The sequence below is a fragment of the Elephas maximus genome, chromosome 23, assembly GCF_024166365.1.
Source record: "Elephas maximus indicus isolate mEleMax1 chromosome 23, mEleMax1 primary haplotype, whole genome shotgun sequence".
NCBI lineage: Eukaryota > Metazoa > Chordata > Mammalia > Proboscidea > Elephantidae > Elephas > Elephas maximus.
Genome location: NC_064841.1, coordinates 66,243,375 through 66,259,590, shown reverse-complemented (window position 1 = coordinate 66,259,590; position 16,216 = coordinate 66,243,375). Strand labels below are relative to the sequence as shown.

General features: G+C 39.3%; 1 protein-coding gene across 3 annotated transcripts in view; it reads left to right on the top strand.

Annotated features, from left to right (window-relative positions):
- The window catches only part of NALCN (sodium leak channel, non-selective), a 406,966-nt gene that overhangs the window by 19,433 nt on the left and 371,317 nt on the right, over positions 1-16,216 (top strand). For all 3 annotated transcript variants that reach the window (XM_049867215.1, XM_049867216.1, XM_049867214.1), the window contains exons 2-3: positions 4,083-4,229; positions 5,596-5,778. In XM_049867215.1, coding sequence (XP_049723172.1) covers positions 4,122-4,229; positions 5,596-5,778 — 291 coding nt within the window. In that variant the 5' untranslated portion in view covers positions 4,083-4,121. The remainder of the gene's footprint in view (positions 1-4,082; positions 4,230-5,595; positions 5,779-16,216) is intronic.

The following is a 16,216-nucleotide window of genomic DNA, read 5'->3' as shown; positions in this document are numbered from 1 at the left end:
AGCGTCTGGGTAGACTCAAACCTCCAAACTATGGCTTAGCTGCAGAGCATGTTAACCCAGGGCCTTTGCCTGATACCATAGTGGATTTTGTTGTGTGAATGAATGAATGAACGAATGTGAGACAAGAGAGTAAGATGAGGTTTTCTGGGTTATAGGAGAGACTGTATCTGGAGCTGTGTTGGGAAGACGGTGTTGGGAAGCTGATTTCTGATATAAAGGACAGGACACATTAAAAGTGCTGAGGTGTGTGGGAATCCAGACTTGGGGTCTCATGGCCTGGGTAGAACTCTAGGAATAGAGATAAGATGAAAGGGCCATTCTGCATATGGGGGATGAAGAAATAAAAGTCACCACTGAGAATATATGTGCCAAAAGTACCTGTGCAGTTCTCCTGACTGTATGTGGGGGCCATGAAACATACAAGGCAGTGAGGAAGGACCCGGGAACTGAGAGGGAAATGCAAAGAAGAATGTCTGATTTTGTTGTGCTGAGTTTCTGTGACACTGGTGTTGGCATGGCCTGCATCAGAGAGAGAAAGAGTATGGATACCTGACTCAACAACGGTAGCTGGCCACCAACAGATGGTAGGGGAAACTACCAGAACAGATGATCATTTAATGGGATCAGTATAGAGGACGGGCACATGGCACAACAGGACAAGGACATGTTGTAAATCATAATTTAGAAGATAGGAGAAGATTCAAAAGACCTTCATGCTGAACCTGGAGATGCTGTAAGAAGGTCTGACCCATTTACACACAATTAAAGAAAACTGGATATTTTAAGAGAGGACTGAAATGATCTACGAGCATTTATGCCAATAGAAGTAAAATTGCTATCACAGAATACAGAACCAGGATTTTAGCCATTTAAAAGAAAGCAATGGACCAAATTACAATTTAACCTTCAATTGCTATTAGAGGACCAAATTACAATTTAACCTTCAATTGCTATTAGCTCTTTCCAAGCAAAAGATTTATTATCAGTAAATATATTGTAACTGTGCAGCCTTCCCCTGCTACTGAACTACTCAAACACCAACTTCTTTTCATAAAAGTGTAAACAAGCTGTTGAAAACCATGTTTTTCAAACTTAGCACACTGCCTTATGAAGGATACTCTACGCAGAAAAAAAAGATATTGACTTATAAATACATAATAGTGATAAGACTAACCTACACAGAAACAATTTCCTTTCAAAATAATAAGCTTACCTGGGATACTTAACTATCCCCACTGGTCTTTATCAGAGGAATAGCAGGGTGGCTGCACTCGGCTATATTGATTCAACATGTATGAATGGATAGACCATTTCTGTGTATAAAGGAAAGTTATTACAGTCAAGTGCTTCAAATTAACTTTGAATTCTTCATGTTTGTAACTTGAATTTATTTTACTACTTGAATGCTTCATATAATGGCCTTTAATAGTATTAAATCAGCCAACGTTTAGCTGATTCAGGAGCTAATGGTTGAGTTTTAGCCTATGTGTGAATTAACCAGGTTGCTTTTGAGCTTGTACACCTAGTTACTGGGGCACTTTTTGATTTGGTGGCATATTTGCAGCAGGTAGAAAGAGGGCCAAAGTGGGTGACAACTAATATCATTCAATTATAATTGACCTGGTTTTTGGTAGGTCAACTGTAACCAAAATGAAGATTGTTTACAATACCTTCTGGATGTGTACTTCTCTAGATACACAAATTAGTGATCAAAAATCCGTTTGGCTTTAGATGGTATATTTAAAATAAAAGGTTCATGGAATTCATAGGCAAAGGTGGCATATTTATCAAAACTTTTTCAGGTTGTAAATTACGGCCAGATCATAAGCCCAGGGAAGGACCATCTCGAAGTCTCCACTGGTTCAGTGAAGAAGGTGTTGTGACTAGGTCTCTAGAATTTTCTTATAAGTCATCGAATGGCATTGTGAACCCATGCGTGTGTTTTCTCTTTTGTGTTGTGTAATCTTGTAGGATGTCTTAAAAGATTTTGCATCCAGTCTTCAGCTACACAGAAGACTGTCATTCAACAGGCAGTCCAAATTGAGGCTACCAGATGTTTTCCCCCACCCCCCAGTAAATCAGAGAACAAGCATAATTTGAATATTCTATTTACATATCGATGTCAAGAATCCCTAACTCCAATTATGTAAAATAAAATTAATTAGTGCAGCCTACTGCAAAGTCCATATTCAAACCCAGTCTTCAGGGCATAACGGCCTGGAAATACCTAGCACATCCTGAAGCCAATTAGTTTAATTTCTTCTGGGAAAAGGAGGGTTCGACAGGGGCGCCTTCACAGAGATGAGAACATGGAGCTAGAGGTGGACGCTGAAACAGGAGTAGATTACAAGTTGCTTTGTCCTGAATATCAATTGCACATACTCCTTCCTAAACAAAACAAAACAAAATACTCCTTCCTACACATATGCAAACACTGTCTTGTCTTCTTGTGCTCCCCTGAGGACTGAGTGGCGCTCAGTGACCTTGGTTTCTTACTTGAGCTTCATGAAGTAGCAGATAGGAAAGCCAGTGCACCTTCCTGGTGTTGAAACCAGGGTATGAGCTGGTTCGGTCCAGTTTGAATCCCTACCAAGAATTTGGATTTCTAACAAGTCCCCAAGAGGTGCTGATACTGCTGGTTTGGGACCAATTCTGAGAACCACTGGTGGTTCTCAAAATTTATTATGCGTAAGAATCAACTGGGGATCTTGTTAAAATGTCGATTCTGATTCAGTATATCTGGCTCAAACCTCTGGTTAAAACTGCTGTCTTCCTAACCCAGAAGTATGTTGCATGGAGAGTGCTTTTCCTCCCCTTAACTACCTTTAGAAATCCTCCTAGTCAGACCTCTGAATTGTCAACCACGTGGTCAACCACGAACAGCTTAGGCTTGACAGTCACATGGGGTGTGTTTTAAATTTCCAGTTTGCTTGGGTGATCAAGTTATTCCTTGTGTTGAAGCTGGAATTTCTCATGTGTCAATAAAAATAAAATTCCATTGCTTAATGCCATAAGCATAGTAGATATCCAAAAAATATTAGTTCCTCTCTTCTCTTTAAGACTATTTCCAGGTGTTAATCAAGTGGGAGGTGTCACTGTGGATTCCGGGGTCATCAGGTACCACCTCCACAGCCTTTGTAACATCTCATGTTGTATTACACTCATTTGCTATTTGTGTCCCGAGGGCCTGGTAAATAATAAGCCCGCCTCCCTCCATGGCTGTGGGGTTCTAGAAGGAGATAGTGCTGGCTATAGGGACGTGAAACGCACAGCAGGACGTAAGTTACTCAGAACTGGGGAAACAAACTACAAACAACCATGGACTCAAGCATAGCAATGATTGTGAGGATGGCTCAAGACAGGGCAGTGTTTTGTTCTCTACAACATAGGATAGCTATGTGTCAGAATCAACTCAATGACACCTAACAACAACAAATTACAAGCAGGCATCTCATCTCCCTCTCTAATGTAATTTGATGAGGGCTTTACTTCAGAGTAGCTATAAGAATTGAGATAATCACAGCACTATCTCCATTTGGAGAAAGTTCTGCTCCCATCCTCTATGGCAGGGACAACATGGGAGATCAACTGAGACTGCCATTGGAAGTGAGAAATGTCTGTGAGGGCCATATTAACCTAATTTAAAGGAAAGCCTTGTGGAACCGCTGTGTATTTCATCTAGATGAGTCTGACAATACTCTGGCATAGACTGCTTTTTAAGTGGTGACAGCTCTAAGCATATAGGCATATATCTAAAAAAAAAAAAAAAATCCTAATATTTGTACCCTGAAAGACAAAGCTATTTTTCTTCAGCTAGTCTAGATCAGTGGTCTCTACACTGGGATGCAAACTGTTTATGAGGTGCATAAGATAATCTGTTGGACTGGGAAACTAATATTCAAACTTTTATTTTCGTTAATTTTTATCACCTCCTTTTAAAATTTCTCTTCACGTCTGTTTTATGATATGTGGTATGGTAGCACCTGTGTATAATTTATAAGGGCGTAATATAACTGCAGGACTCAAATATTTTGAGAAGTGTAAAGATGGCTTGACTGACTGTCACAACTTTCCTTTCCCAGACTGTCATTTTGTATTTGCCACCCAGAGCTAACTTCAGCATGCTGAAAAGGAAGCAGAGTTCCAGGGTGGAAGCCCAGCCGGTTACTGACTTTGGCCCTGATGAATCTCTGTCAGACAGTGCTGACATACTCTGGATTAACAAACCAGTAAGTTTCTTTCTTTCTCTCTCTTCCCCTCACACACACTCTGTCTCCCTTTCTCCCTCCCTCCTTCCTTTCCTATCTCTCTCTCTCTTTCTTTCAAGTACGGAGAAGTACATGCTGATATAAGAGAAATTTTATTAATATAATTTATATATCATGGAACTTTGTTTTTTAAATGTCTCTTTGAGCTGCAATAGAATGTGGATGCATCTCGAAGTCTGGAAGTCGGCAAATCAAATGAAATAATGAGGTGTCTCTGTGAGTTCCTCCCATGGGAAGATAAGTGAGCTGGTCTAGTTTCTCCTCTCCTTCCTACGCACGCACTGTCCTCAGAGTCACTCAGTGTATAGATGATACCACCTCTCAGGCTTATGGGTAACCTCTTCTTCACCAACTTACTTTACTTTCAATTCTCAACATGCCTGAACCTGTGAGAAGACAGTCAAATGTTTGGAATTAAAGGTCTTCTTCTGAGCTTCCTGTTTCAAGTAAAAACAAAGGTTAATGAGATAGTGGTTAATGTCTCCGAAGAACCTTATAACTTTCTCTGCCTAATTAAGTGGATGAGAACTTGCGGGGAAGGTCTGCTGTACCAGTTATCATTGTTTATTAGACTGTCTAGTAGTCAGAAATAAGGCAAATGGCTTACTGGTAGGTCTGAAGTTCAGCTCAACAGTACAAAGTAAGATCAACTTCATTATTAAACTTATAGTAATGGCTTCCTGGTGGTGCAGTGGTTGAGAGCTTGACCGCTAACCAAAAGGTGGGCAGTTCAAAAGGTCAAATCCACCAATGCTCCTTGAAAACTTTATGGGGCAGTTCTGCTCTGACCTATAGGGTCGCTATGAGTTGGAATGAGCTCGACGGCAATGGGTTTGTTTGGAAGGCCATTGTGCTAGATACGGAGGTTACAGTAAAGATAATAGGTTCTCAAATCCAAGTGCTCATAATACATAAAAATAATAGCCATTCAAGTTTCTACATGAGTAAGGTTCTGACGTTTCTTAATTGAATCAGAATCTTCCTATATTGCAGCATGATGTACTGGGAAGTTTTAAGGATTTGGGGTAGTAGCACTTCCATGTTTGTATCCAAGCTTTGGCTCCTATTAATGCAGGAGAACAGAAGAGTCTCCTAACCTTTCTGAGTCTCAGTGTGTTTATGTGGAAAACGTTGCTTGACAATTAAACAGCATCAAATATGTGAAAATTTTTCACACATTATATGTACTTAACAAACCTTAGTTCCCTTCTTCCTCTCTTCTATATTGGTGAAACATTTTCATCTCAATATTACAATGTTTTCTATGTAGTGTGGTTTGTAATGTGACTTTAGGGCGTCACGTACTAACTTAGAACAATCTTTGCAGTGGGTTCACTCTCTGCTGCGCATCTGCGCCATCATCAGCGTCATTTCCGTCTGCATGAACACGCCCATGACGTTCGAACACTATCCTCCTCTCCAGTACGTGACTTTTACTTTGGACACTTTACTGATGTTTCTCTACACGGCAGAGATGATAGCAAAAATGCACATTCGTGGTATTGTCAAGGTGAGTGTTTCTATGGTATTTAAAATTATAACCTAAATGCACTGAAGATCTTTATCAATTGATGATATTTTTACATTAATTTCAGTGAAACCAAACATCTCATTATTTTACGAAGTTTTATGAAGTTCTTTTAAAAAAAGTCATAACACTAGAAATTGGTGAAAATATGATATTTAAGAATATTAAAATATTGAATAAATTGTGTAGGGTACACAGCCTTGGAATACCTGAAAAAGATCTAGAAGGTCGGACTGCCCACTTCGTGAGGACCAGATGGTGTATATCTTGTCACCTAGAGATGAGCCCGCTACCTGGTACAGCCAGTGGGCCAGAGTAGGCACTTCATTTTTTGTTTATTTATGACATGGTAAAGTTAGGGAGAGAGATGATATTCAGCAGAATGTCAGTTAACTGAGTGTTTTGAAGATATAAAGGGGTATATCTTCAAGTGTTTTAAAGATATAAAGAAAAGACAGGAAATGGAAAGGAATTCTGGGGCGATAAGAAAGTAATATAGAGCATGAAATCGGCATAGTATGGAGGCAACAAAAGTAGTAAAAAAAGAAAAATTCTGTCATGGGATATCTCTTCCTTCTGTATCGCTAACTTTCGCAGAGGTTAAAAAATAAAAATAAAATAAAGAAAAATTCTGTCAGGGGATATCTCTTCTTTCAGTATCACTGACTTTCACAGAGGTTAAAAATATGTAGATAATACTGGTCCTAAAGTATTTCAAAGTGTACAATTTAGGGGGACAGTTGTATAATGAAACAGCAACATGGACTTTAGGGTCCGACAAATGACATACTTGACTCAAATCTTGTCCAGTTTACGAGCTGTCTCAGCATCTCAAGTTAGGTCATTTTGTTGGAAAAGTGTCCCACTGGGTATAAGAATTTTGAGAATTTAATGAGATGGTGCATAACACCCCATGATTAGTCAATTTGTGCTCCCCTTTATACATAATTCACTGTGTGCTCAATGCATTACTGTGTTCAGTTTTAACTGTTCATTGTGAAATTTTTTTTTTTTTTAATTTACACAAAAGCAAAGCTTATGGACCCCTGGTGGCACAGTGGTTAGGAACTTGGCTGCTAACCAAAAGGTCGGCAGTTCAAATCTACCAGCTGCTCCTTGGAAACCCTATGGGGCAGTTCTGCTCTGTCCTGGAGGGTCCCTATGAGTCAGAATCGACTCGACAGCAACTTTTTTTGTTTTGGTTTTTTTGATTTAAAGATTATAGTTGTAATGAGCCCCCATACCGTAACATCAAAAATTATCAGTATTTGACCTATTTTCTTTCATTTTAAAGCAAACCTGAGAAATTGGGTTATAACAGCAAATAGTTCTTTATGTATTTCCGATTGATAAATCTTCCTTTTTTTTTTATAACTTCCACATCATTGTCATATAACTGCCATGTATTAATTTCTAGCAAAATTAACAATAATTCCATAGCACAGGCTAATACTCAATCTATGTATTTTTCCAATTGTCTTAAACGTTCCTTTTTACAGTTGATTTTTGACACAAGTCTAAAACAAACTCATATATTGCATTTGATTGTTTTGTATTTAAGTCTTCTTTATATACATATTTTTAATATTACTTCAGAGCCCTCGTGGCATAGTGGTTAAGAGCTATGGCTGCTAACCAAAAGGTCAGCAGTTTGAACTGACCAGTTGCTCCTTGGAAACCCTATGGCAACGGGTTTGATTTTTGGTTTTATATACCTGGAATAAACTTATGATACATTTTTATTCTGTTTTAATGTGCTTCTGGATTATATTTGTTATTATTTTCTTTGTTTTAAATGTTGGGTAACTTTTCCCTTTTAAGTGACTTGATGTTTTTTCCTGGAAATTTAACAAATCTTTTCTGTTATTGTTCAAGTCCAGTAGTTCTCCTAGCATGCATCTTTTTGTTAAGTGTTATGATGGATTTTACAAGGTGCATCGTGTGGTACTTTTCCCATTGCTATGGTATACTTCTTCAGGACCCCTTCTACATTGCAGTTGAACCAGGATCTATCATTCCAGTTGAACCAAGATCTATCATTCCAGTTGAACCAGGATCTATCATTCCAGTTGTTCAACTAGGATCTATCGTTCCAGTTGTTGAACCAGGATCTATCATTCCAGTTGAACCAGGATCTATCATCCCAGTTGAACTAGGACCACAGCTGTGGTCTTGAGTGGTGCCTAGTATTATCAGTTATTTGGTCTTTTTTTCAGAAGACCTTGTCTCTTAGTTTTATTCAATATGATGTCCATGGATATTGTTTCATTTGCTATCCTGTTTGCTATCTGTTTTCTTAAGAGATTTGCCATCATATTCTTGTCCAAATTGAAGCCAAGCACTTAACTTTATAGTAGTTTACATAGCATATACATTACAAGTGCTAGACACAATTGCCTCACTGTATGAGCACTATAAAATTAGCTAAACCAGGTGAAGAAACGTTCATCAGGTTAATAGCATTCGGTGTTTTCAGTCATCAGAGAAATGAACAAATATTGGCACCCTCCCCCCCCCCTTTTTTTTAAGAATGTTTTTGGAAGGCTTTCTGGGCTCACTGAGTAAATGAGTGTGGTGTAATGAATTACTTAATATGGCCCTTCTAGCCATGGTCTTTGTGACTCACTCAACGATTGAGTGGGACTGTGCAAATAAGGTATATGGGGTTATGTGTCAACTAGGCCATCATTCCCAATATTGTGTGGTTGTCCTCCATTTTATGTGTTGTGGATCCTGACCTCTACATATTGATGAGTCAGAATTGGTGTAGGGTGTGTCTTGGGTCACAACCTTGCAGGAGGGCATAACTCAAGTCCCACCCTTACTCAATTATGCCCTTCCCTGGGGCGTAGGCTGCATCTAAGATACGTGTGTCCTGGTGGGGCTGTCTCTCTCTGTATCTGGATCCCATGTCAGGTTCTTGATCAGTTGATCTGGTTCTTGGGACTCGAGCCAGAGGCCTGCTGTCTGACCTACCAATTCTAAAATTTAGTGGCCTCCATGGCCCCTGGACCAGCAGGCTATCGCCTGACCTGATTCTCCAGCTTCCACAGTCTAGTGAGCCAGCAGTCTGTGGTGAACTTCTGGTTTGAGTTCATCAGCCCCTGTAGTCACATGGGTCAGGAGAAGCCTACACCTGACTCATGGACTTGGGACCGCATGAGACGTTTCCTTTATATGGTTCCTGAGTTCTGTGAGATGTTGCAGTGAATTATGGAACCCAAAGACGGAAGGGAGAGTACTGAAAGGAGGAGGAGTGGTTGGTGTTAGAGATAATGGAGTAGGACGGTAATCTGGAAAGTTGGACAACCTCCACCTCATAGGAACCAGCTTTGTGCTGATCGTTATAAAAGAAATTATTGGTTTAATGAGAGACTGGAAGATCATGCTTAAAAAAATACATGTCAGGAAGCTGTGTACTCTGGAAAGCAATAACCGCAGCACAGGTCATACTCAGGGACAAGGCGGTCCATGCACTACCACTGCTGATACTGTGAACCTGAGCCCCAAGCTCTCTAAAATGCTAGGAGTGAATATCGGATTGACCAAGATACATGGAGATACGGACGTGTGTGCAGGACACAATTTGATGAGTCGGAGCAGTAAAGAGATGGACAGGAATAAGGCTGGAAGTGTGTTCTACAGATGTAGGTATGGATCAGCCCAGCACTGCTGTCAAGGAGTTTGTTTGTTACTGACTGGTTTTCCTGCTTTCATTAGATTATCATAGTGACCATTAAAGGAATAAACTTGAAAGAGCCAATAAGCCTTTGGAGTAAGTTATTGTTAGCCACTTTGACCAGCCAGATACTTGCTATTATCAGATATAAATAAGTAGGTTTGAAAAAGCCTTTCTGAGTTTGTAAGATAACCCACCTAAAATGGGGTAGAAATACAAAGGGAGAAATTCAGTTCAGTACAAGAATTAAACCTGAGAAGAACTCTCAAAGCCACAGCCATCCTGATGCACTTGTTGAAGAGCCAGGGGACTCCAAGGTTCACCAAAAACCTGTCTTGAGTGCAGCAAGCGTGGGCCCCAGGAAAATGCAGCTTGATTCTAAAAAGTGCTTTGCAGCCTGCTGGGAAAGCTGTTGGCTCATGGGTGGTGTGGACGCCCGCCATGACCTCAACATTCGAATTTCAGGATGATTCCAGAATACTCTGCCTCTGACAAAAATTATCTGATTATCTGATGCACTTGGTTTGGATAAGCCTAGGTTCAGGACATTGGTAGCTATCCCAGGAAGTCAACATGGAGGAAGGTTGGTCAGTGGTAGTTCTAAAGATGTTTTTTAGGACAACTGTAACTACATAGGCTAACCCTATTTTGCATTCTGTGATGTCACCAGAGGGCCTTGCATGACCCTGTCACTTGTGTATATGGATTGATCATCCAGATTATGGCAATCTCTGCTCATGCATTGGAAGACCTGACTGTGCCGGGTGGAGCCCTTTTGATTGAAATCACCATGTGTTGATTTTGTTAGGGCTCCAACTTGAGTAGAACAAATGCCTGACATTTTCCAAGAATAAAACTTCCATTTCTTAAGTCATTTAATAAATGAAGACTTGGATTTTACATTGTAAAAAGGACAGTAGGCACTGTTTTAATTGTGACAGTCTAATGAGAAAAAGAACTGAGGTAGACTTGATGCAGAAATTATGTATTCATTCCAAATGAATAGAGTACTGAATGAACAGAGGATTCAAGAGTTTAAATATAAGTTGAAGCAATCATTAAAAAAAACAAAAAAAAAAAACTTTGATTTATGGCTGGCCACGTTTTCAAAACTCTGTGAATGAGTCATTCTCAGTATTTTCAGATTTCCATCAACATTTGGATGCTGAGCTGTCTACGAAAACCAGGGATTTTTTTCACATTTTCAGCCTGCAACAATTGAAAATCAACATCAGATAAGATTTTCCTATTTTTCATTTAGGCGTAATTAGATTAGACACAAATGTAATGCAGGTTATAGTAACAATCCATTCCTAACAGAGTAGAACTGCCCCATAGGGTTTCCAAGGAGCGGCTGTTGAAGGAGCCATTCCAAGGAATTGCTGGCCTTTTAGTTAGCTGCCGAGCTCTTAACCACTGCACCACCAGGGCTCCGAGACGTAATGCAGACTAGAGTTACGATCCATTCCTAACATCCTGAAGTAATCAGCACAGCTTCATAGCTCATTAAAATTGGTATTCAGGGTTTAAGTGCTGACTGAGGTTTTATTAAATATGATTAAATATGAGGTCTAATTATGAGAAGCCCTGGTGGTGCAGTGGTTAAGAGCCTGGCTGCTAACCAAAAGGCTGGCAGTTAGAATCCACCAGCCACTCCTTGGAAACCCTAAGAGGCAGTTCTACTCTGTCCTGTAGGGTTGCTACTAGTTGGAATCGACTCGATGTCAACGGGTAATTATCCTGAACCAAATTTTCATGTATCATCCCCTGGAACTTTCACCACTGTGCCCCCTAAACATCATGAAATTATTAATATCCTTCCTGAGCCACATGTTTCTGCAAACATACATATTACAACATGGACACGGGTTAAAGAGTAAATCCAACTTGAGACGACATTCTGGTATTTTAACGTGACACTTTTTCGTTGGTGACATATCTTCCATTAGCATCATAGTTATTGTTTTGGCTTATAAAACCACACAGTAACCAGTTGCCATCAAGTTGATCCTAACTCATGGCAACCCCATGCGTGTCAGAGTCGAGCTGTGCTCCACAGGGTATTCAAGGTTGTGGCCTTTCAGAAGCAGGTTGCCAGCCCTTTCTTCCAAAGAGCCTCTGGGTAGATTTGAACTGCCAACATGTTAGTTAAACTCACACGTTTCATGAGACTTCATTTTAGCAAAATACCATCTATCATAATAAATTTATGTTGTTAATTTAAATTTTATTGGTTTGAATTTTCCTATTTGTAAATTTGGCTTGATTTTAGAAATGTATGAGAAATATAAACATATGATAGGTGTTTAAGTTGCATCATAGAGAAAAACACATCAGTCCACACAGAGGCTCTATGATAATTGCTTAAAAGACATGTTATATTACTCAAGTTTGAGTTACCTTGCTGTCATCAATTAACTCTAAAATAATTTCTAAAATTTTTATTACTCACCTGTCTGCTAAAAGCTTACTTTTTTCATGAAGTTTTTCTGATTTTTCTACTTTATTTGGCAACAAAACAGTAATTGCCTCTCATTCAATGTTTTAACGTCTTCACCCAGAGTAATTTGCGAGTGTGTTCTTGTGTTTGTTTACCTAGGACTTAACCAAACCAGTTGTCATGGATTTGACTCTGACACATGGCGACCCCATATTTGTCAGAGTAGAACTCCGTGGGGTTTTCATTGGCTGATGTTTTTGAAATAGATAGCGAGGACTTTTTCTGAGGTTCCTCTGGGTGGCCTTGAACTTGTAACCTTTTGGTTAGCAGCCAAGCTCCTTGACCCCCATCCAGAGACTTCTCCAGGACTTACGCTTGTGTTTTTTTCACACGTGTATATAAACTTATGAATATATATGTGTACATTATATTCTATTTTGAGTATTAGGTTACTCTTTTTAATACGTTTCACATTGTCTGGTAAAGACGTACAAATATTAAATGTTTAATATGCACTGATTTTCCACCAAAATATTTCTAATGTTCATCAGATTTTGTTGCTAAGCAAGTGACACGAGTACTTCATATATGCTGTGTGTGGAAGTGTCTTTGTGAATTGCTGCACACATATGCCAGTGGCTTCTTTTTGAAAGAGAGTTTTCCATGTACATCACTATATAAGTCCATGATAAAATATTTATAAAGACAAATCAGTGTATTGATGCTCTTCCATCATACACTACTCTCTAAAATTATTCCTAGCCTGATTGGCAATGGTATGTTACAGCTGTAATAGCTGGTTTATAAAACTATGTGCAATAAACCAAGCTCAGAAAGTTTATTTTTCAAAATGAAAATATGGGATCTGTGGCTTTCTAGTACCTCCCAGTAATTTTATTGACTTAGTTATTTGCCAGTCCCTGGGTGGTGCAAATGGCCAAGCGCTGGACTACTAACTGAAAGGTTGGCAGTTCAAACCCACCCAGAGGTGCCTTGGGAAGCAGGCCTGGCAGTCTGCTTCCTACTCTGCACACACAGTGTATCCACAAGTCAGAATCAACTCGATGGCAACATCAACAATAGTGATTTGCAGATATATTAAGATATGTTTAAAGAGAGAGTTATATTCTTAAACCCAAGTTCTGTTCCCAAATTTCCCTTTAATTACTCAGCAAAAAACTTATTGAATGCTTGTAGCATGCTAATCACTGCCCCATCTATTCCTGAGAACATGTTGGATGACACAGTTTTGGAGAACAGGAGTCTATATTGCAGTAAATAATGCATTATGACCATTTTCCAGAAACTCCAACCAATTTCTCCAAACATCACCAATACACTCTAACACCTGTACAACAATCCATCCAGGATTTCTGCGTAATAAAAAAGCATTTAAAACACCCATCGCTTAATTATTGCACTTAATGAACTCAGTGGATATTTTGTATGCTGTACACAAAAACATGAACACGTTCTCATACATAAATAAGAACATGAACGATATTTTAAAGATGTTATCTACCAGATTTTATTGAAGCTAAGAGGCCTTCAATTGTCAGATGCATCGTTTTCTTACAAAACAGGAAGAAAGAAAAAATGCTGCTGATTACACAGATTGGAAGATATAAGCATGTAATTGATTTCATCTATCTTAAATTCAGGAAGATTAAACTGTGATAAAATAAAGTATGTTCCAGAAGAGATGAGATATGATCAAATGGACCCGAGTTGGTAGACTCAAGTACTGAGTCCCATCAAAGGCTAAAGTTCAGGGAAAATACAGGAAAGTAGAAAGTAGTAATAAACAATGTAGTTAATTTAAACAATGACAGCAGAAAGTTTAGCCAAAAGAAGAGTTACAACTGTAATACACACTACACTATCTTGCCAGGATCCATGCACAACTTAAATGTTTCTACTCACATACTTACAGATTCATTAGTTATATAGTGATTTGTGGGTAAACGATTTTGCAAATATAAACTGTGAATACTCATATAGTGAGAGTTCAGATAGTGAGAGATAGACCTTCAGTGTTTTATCAAAGTGCTGTAACAGTGGTCTGAAAAAGCTACCAAAACCAAAAACCCACTGCCATCGAGTCAATTCCGACTCATAGAGACCCTGCAGGACACAGTAGAACTGCTCTATAGGGCTTCCAAGGCTGTAACCTTTAGGGAAGCAGACTGACTCATCTTTCTCCCATGGAGCTGCTGGTGGTTCCAACCTCTGACTTTTTTCTTAGCAGCTGAACTCTTTAACCACTGTACCACCAGGGTTCCTGTAAAAGCCACAGTGAGGCAGAAAAAAGAGGGGGTGGAATTTGCTTGGAGATACGGGAAAAGTTTTGAAGAACGAGGAATACAGGACTTTTGCCTGGAAGGATGAGTAAGTGTGGTCTATGGCATGGTTGAAAAGTATTTCACAAGAAGGAAAAGGAATGCTTTAAGGCACAAAGGAGTGGAATGGCTTAGTGCTTTATTGAGCTCCAAGTAGTCAGTCTTCCACCAGTCTGTCAGTGGATTGTACTGTGGCAGCTTGCATGTTGCTACAATGCCAGAAGCTGTGCTTCCTGTGTTTCAAATACCATGAGGGTTATCCATGGTGGACAGGTTTCAGCAGAGCTTCCAAACTAAGACAGAGTAGACAGAAAGCCCTGGTGATCTACCAAAAATCAGCCAATGCAAGTCCTGTGGGTAACAATGTTGTGTAGTCCTGGAAGATGAGTCTAGGTTGGAAGCCACTCAAAATACACAGTGGCTGCAGTAATGGATACCAGCAATCATGAAGATGGTGCAGGACCTGGCAACGTTTCATCCTGTTGTACATGGGGTCCCATGAGTTGGAGCTGATCAGTGGCAACTACCAGCAAGAATAGTCAATAGATGCAGCAGACAGGATGTGGCCAAGGAGCAGCAAGGAGGATGCTGTGAAGCAGACACGGCTACATCATGGAGGGCCTCGTAGGCTCCCAGAGGAGTTCAGACTCCATCCTGCAGTCAGTAAAGATGCCCAGAGGATTTTAATCCAAGAGTGACACAATCTGATTTGTGTTTGAGAAGCTCGCTGTGGAGTACAGTGCTTGATGCCCTGCAGGAGAGAGAAATTGAAACAGAAAGCCTTTAAGGCATGAAATGTCTTTAAACCTTTTTTTGTAAGAAGAATATATTTGTTTTTAAGGATTTCACATCTCTTATAATGCACCCCAAACTTAGGGGTGTCTGCCAATTAATTCCTGCTCCCCAATAATTTATTTCTACTTGCCTCCCCACTGATTTCTGTCCCAAGAAGTATTGTAGCTCACCAAGTCCCTAGGAAAAAAAAAAACCATTTGGATGATGTATGTTTGTGTGTTGTTGACAGGCAGCCCTTGTATTGCAGGCTGAATTCTGCAATAGACCAATCTGGCAACAGAGGTAGGTAAAAGTAGCACACATCCTTTGAGTAGAAGTAATCAATAAGAATGCTAAGATACAATGACAGAGGGCCCTGGAAACTCGTGACGATTAGTCATGTGTTCCTGAAACTAAACCAGTGCATATCATTTTAGAACTGAAAAATATATTGGCATAAATGCTTTCAGGTAAATGTGTTTGGTTGCTCTGCTTGTTAAATACTTGCATGGCAATTTAAGTTAACTCTCCTCTACTGTGTAATTGATTGACAGCCTCTGAGTGCCTACCTTTCATAAAAATTGACAGACAGCTCTTGAATAACTCACCTCCTCCACCTCTAGCAAGCTGATTTCTACCCGTAGCTCAAGCACTCCCTCCCTCTATTTCTTATGGATGCAACAAACAAATTGAAAGTTTTCTTTGGTATTTGAGGCATTAGTATTTCTCAAGTACCACTGGTCCCACTCACGTGTGTTTGGGTCTGCTTACATATTTTGGATGCAAAGGAAAGGGATAATTTATTATTCACAAATAGCATAACTTCAGCATTAATACAGTAGGATTTTAAAAGGATTTGGATATACTTATAAATTGAAACATAGCAACTATTAAACAATTACAGTTAACAGTGAGAAAAAAATGGAGAGAAACATAATTTAACAAGTATGTCAGGCACATAGTATTAATATGAAGTTATGTATCAAAGTGCCAGCTTTCAAAGCCTGTGTTCTCTTTATTGAAAGGTATTTTAAGCTCACTAAACTTTAGTGGTTATTGGCAGAGATTAAATTGGTAGTTATTTCAGTTGATATTTGCATTGCATTATAATGTACAAATTATATAAACCTTGACCCTGTTTGCATTGGCTTACCATGTTCAACTCTGCTTATTCAAACTATACTAATC